Source organism: Sinocyclocheilus rhinocerous, unplaced genomic scaffold (genome assembly GCF_001515625.1).
Source record: "Sinocyclocheilus rhinocerous isolate Xijiao unplaced genomic scaffold, SAMN03320098_v1.1 scaffold200, whole genome shotgun sequence".
Classification (NCBI taxonomy): Eukaryota; Metazoa; Chordata; class Actinopteri; order Cypriniformes; family Cyprinidae; genus Sinocyclocheilus; species Sinocyclocheilus rhinocerous.
Window position 1 is genome coordinate 903,599 of NW_015641014.1, and position 4,054 is coordinate 907,652.

The following is a 4,054-nucleotide window of genomic DNA, read 5'->3' on the forward strand; positions in this document are numbered from 1 at the left end:
CTTTCCACTGATGTATGGTTTGTTAGGATCGGACAATATTTGGCTGAGATCCAACTATTTGAAAATCTGGAATCTGAGGGTGCGAAAAAATCTAAATATTGAGAAAATCTCCTTTAAAGTTGTCCAAATGAAGTTCTTAGCAATGCATATTACTAATCAAAAATTAAGTTAATATATTTACAGTAGGAAATCTGGAAAATATCTTCATGGAACATGATCTTTACTTAATATCCTAATGATTTTTGGCATAAAAGAAAAATCTATAATTTTGACCCATACAATGTTTTTTTGGCTATTGCTACAAATATACCCCAGCGACTTACGACTGGTTTTGAGATCCAGGATGACATATGGGTAATACTATATATATATCCATTCTATGGTCTCATCTCACTACAGAATTATCCTAAACCTTTTAAACTTTTCTTGCTTAGACAAAGAAAAAAGAAAAAAACATTCTCCAAATGAAGGCAGAAACTAACAATTGGAATTTGCGTTGATCAAGTGCTGGACATGGGGAGTTTACACCTTTTGGGGCAGATGATAATTTGCATTGAAGACACATGAGAATGAGCACAACCTCTACAGTAAACAAAATAAGTCTTAGAATCTTTATTACCTTTTAGTTCATTTCTTCTGGGAATTAGACCATTGTATCAGTCACACAGTCATTTCAAGTGATACCAGACACGACTGTGAATATCACTTGCATTCGTGTAGAACATTATATTTAGCAATTGACTATTCTGAGTGAACTTTGTGAATTCTGTCACGATGTGTTGAAGACTCGATGATAAATAAATTTCAACGCAAAGTTCAATCGCAATAATCCACACAAGCGCTAACCCAAACAGCAGAAAAACACATCTACATAAACTGTGACCAAACAAAGTGTCTGTGAAGGAGCAACTTAAATACATAGACAAATGAGGGTAATTAACTAGACACAGGTGATAGTGGTTAACTAATAAAGACTAAATGAGGCCAGGAACATAACCAAATATGGGCACACAGGAACTAAACCAGAACAGAAGACAGGAAAACACAGAAACAAGGTCCATAACGTGACATTCTTTCAGTGAAACAGATGCCTATATGTTAATATGCTGAGTTTGTATTGTCTATCTCAGGTTCTTCCAGCCTTACAACATTTTTCTAATCTTTGTGCTTAACATTTAGCCTACTGTTTGTAAAGACTAAATGATTTGTGTGTTGGCAAAAAAACAAAAAAACAAACCACAAATGCATATTTGAATTTTTAAGTGCTGAAAAATGTGCTCAAAAAGGGGTAAATAATTAAGTACAAAACCTTGTTTTACTCACTGTCTTTGTTTTCTTGCCAGTTGTTTGACAGCATTTCTGAACTGTCTGAAAAGTTCAAAACTGAAAGCAGGCCCATTTATGTCAATGAATAGTGCTAAAGAGAATCTTAATGCTTGAAGATCAACGTCATTGTTTACACTGTTAAAGGACATTTTTCTTATAAATATAGTTAATTATGTGTATGCTTACAGCCCAGAATGAGCTGGCAGGAAAAGGGGTAGGAATATCTGATGAGGTCATCACTTTAGAGGTCATGTCGCCAGATGTGTGTGACCTCACACTGATCGATCTACCTGGAATCGCCAGAGTCCCATTAAAAGGACAGCCAGAGGACATTGGAGAGCAGGTAGGCAGTATGATCTGATTTTGGACTTCATATTTAATATCAAGCTAATATCAATCCAGTTTTAAACCTATGTCTATTTCTTGTAGATCAAAAGTTTGATCTTTAAATTTATTGAGAAGCAAGAGACTATAAACCTGGTTGTGGTCCCTTGTAACACTGACATTGCAACAACAGAAGCATTAAAAATGGCACAAGAAGTAGATCCTGAGGGCAAAAGAACTGTTGGTAATGAAGCAGATTATCCACTTAACAACTAATATTTCACCAAATATCTCATTTTTGTCAGAGAAATACACATTATATGAAATAACTATTTTTCATTCTCAAAGCCATTTTGACCAAGCCAGACCTCATAGACAAGGGAACAGAGAAGAGCATTCTGAAAATCGTCCACAATGAAGTGATTGATCTCCGCAAAGGCTGCATCATGGTGAAGTGTAGAGGACAACAGCAGATCAATGATGACATTCCTCTGGAGGAGGCAGCACAAATGGAGAGAGATTTCTTCCAAAACCATGATTATTTCAGGTTACCATCGGAAGAGAATATAATTTAAGTTTTTTGTTCCATAGTTTGCTGCTAATTTTTGTGCTCTGAACTAACATTTCATAAATTCAAAATTTCCCAGTTGCACCTCCCATTGGTACTTTGGTATCATGTTTTATTATTATTTTTTAGAAAAAAGTATTTCAACTAAATTTAAGCTTCAATATTAATATTTTGGAAACATAATTTTCAAATTTTGTCAGTCAAATGTCATATGCCACAACCAGCATGCAGGGGAAAAATACCACAAGTGAATAATCTTACCAAAAATCATATCATTTTGGTATTTTTGACAAGGAAAGGTTAGTTCAGATTGTAAAATGATGTGTAATGACTCCCTAAAATTAATAATTCATTAATTTAAAAAAATACATTAAAACATATTTGTCATTAAACTGAATGACAGTTGACAACTGAATTTGCACTGACCCCATTGCAAATGTTTGCCTCTGCTAATCGACCCTTAAAAAGGGCTTTTATTAAGGTTTTTGTGTCACTCATTTTGGTTAAAGCACTGTTATGATATTTTGTTAAAGAATACCTTATCAAGCTATACCAAAAAGTGCCCTTTTTTTCTTTCTTTTTTTTTGCAGATGCCTCTTGAAAAAAGATAAAGCAACTATTAAATGTCTCGCCATCAAACTTACTCAGGAACTTGTTGATCATATCAAAGTAAGTTTCTATTTTTCTCAAATCAATTAAAGTCTTTTCAAACTCGGCATGAATTTAGTTGCACAATTAACATTGTGGCAGGATGAATTGAGAGACTTTTACTAAATTAAATCTTACCCACCATTGTCAGAAATCCTTGCCACAGCTTGATGATCAAATAAAAAACAGCTGTGGGACGTGAGGGATGAGCTCAAGGAGTGTGATGGCGGACCTCCACAAGACCCTAAGGGAGCCAAACAATTCCTTACTCAAGTAGGATCTCACATAATCACTTCATGATGATGACTTCATCAAATCTTCTTGCTTCTCTGAATTAGTGTGTTCAAGCTGAATCTCCACTGTTTGTTCTGATTTTCTCCTCCTCCTTTATTTCGGTGTTAGGGTAGAAGAACTCTAAAAGGGAGCAGGTCTGTTAGAGTCTTCTCTGATAGTTTATATAGTATGTCCAACCCCCTTTTGGAGCTTCTACCCCATTTTGGAGTTCAGGCTACAGCTACATTCTTCTCCCCTGTTCATGTATACACACCTTTTATTGACATTGCAAAAGAAAGCTTTACATTAGCAAAGCATTTGTAACATTGTTACATTCACATACAATTAAAAAAATACATCATACAGTAGTACTACATTCTTAAAATAAAGGTGCTTAAAAGGTTCTTCACAGCGATGCCATAGAAGAACCATTTTTGGTTCCTCAAAGAACCATTCAGTCAAAGGTTTTTTAAAGAACCATCTCTTTCTTACCTTTTTATAATCTGAAGAATCTTCTTTCGCCACAAAGAACCGTTTGTGAAACAAAGACGTTAAAGGTTCTTTATCCTCCTGAGACCCTGTGACCTCATATGAGGACATTATATTTTGGTGTATTTCTCTGAGACTATACATGCCACAGTTTGGTCTGGATGTCCTGTACAGAGCACATTCAGGGCTTTTCAGAGATACTAAATGTTTGGATGTTTCACTATGACCACTCCCTCTCCTTGGTCTTCAAAAATGTCTGATATTAATTTAGTGACACTCTTATGGAAATATAATAATATTTTGTAATTATCATTTAAATCTGTCTATTTTTAAACTGTCTGTCATAAATCAACATCTCAGGAAAATGTTAAGGGGTTTCAAATCAAAATATGACTTCCTGTTACGAAACAGGAGGTTGATTTCATA

The 4,054-nt window shown here is 34.7% G+C and overlaps 1 protein-coding gene across 1 annotated transcript in view; it reads left to right on the top strand.

The window, feature by feature from the left end:
- The window catches only part of LOC107753560 (interferon-induced GTP-binding protein Mx3-like), a 13,232-nt gene that overhangs the window by 6,184 nt on the left and 2,994 nt on the right, over positions 1–4,054 (top strand). The window contains 6 exon segments of the mRNA XM_016569727.1: positions 1,515–1,669; positions 1,756–1,894; positions 1,999–2,197; positions 2,809–2,887; positions 3,018–3,042; positions 3,045–3,139. Of these exon segments, the coding sequence (XP_016425213.1) occupies positions 1,515–1,669; positions 1,756–1,894; positions 1,999–2,197; positions 2,809–2,887; positions 3,018–3,042; positions 3,045–3,139 (692 nt within the window).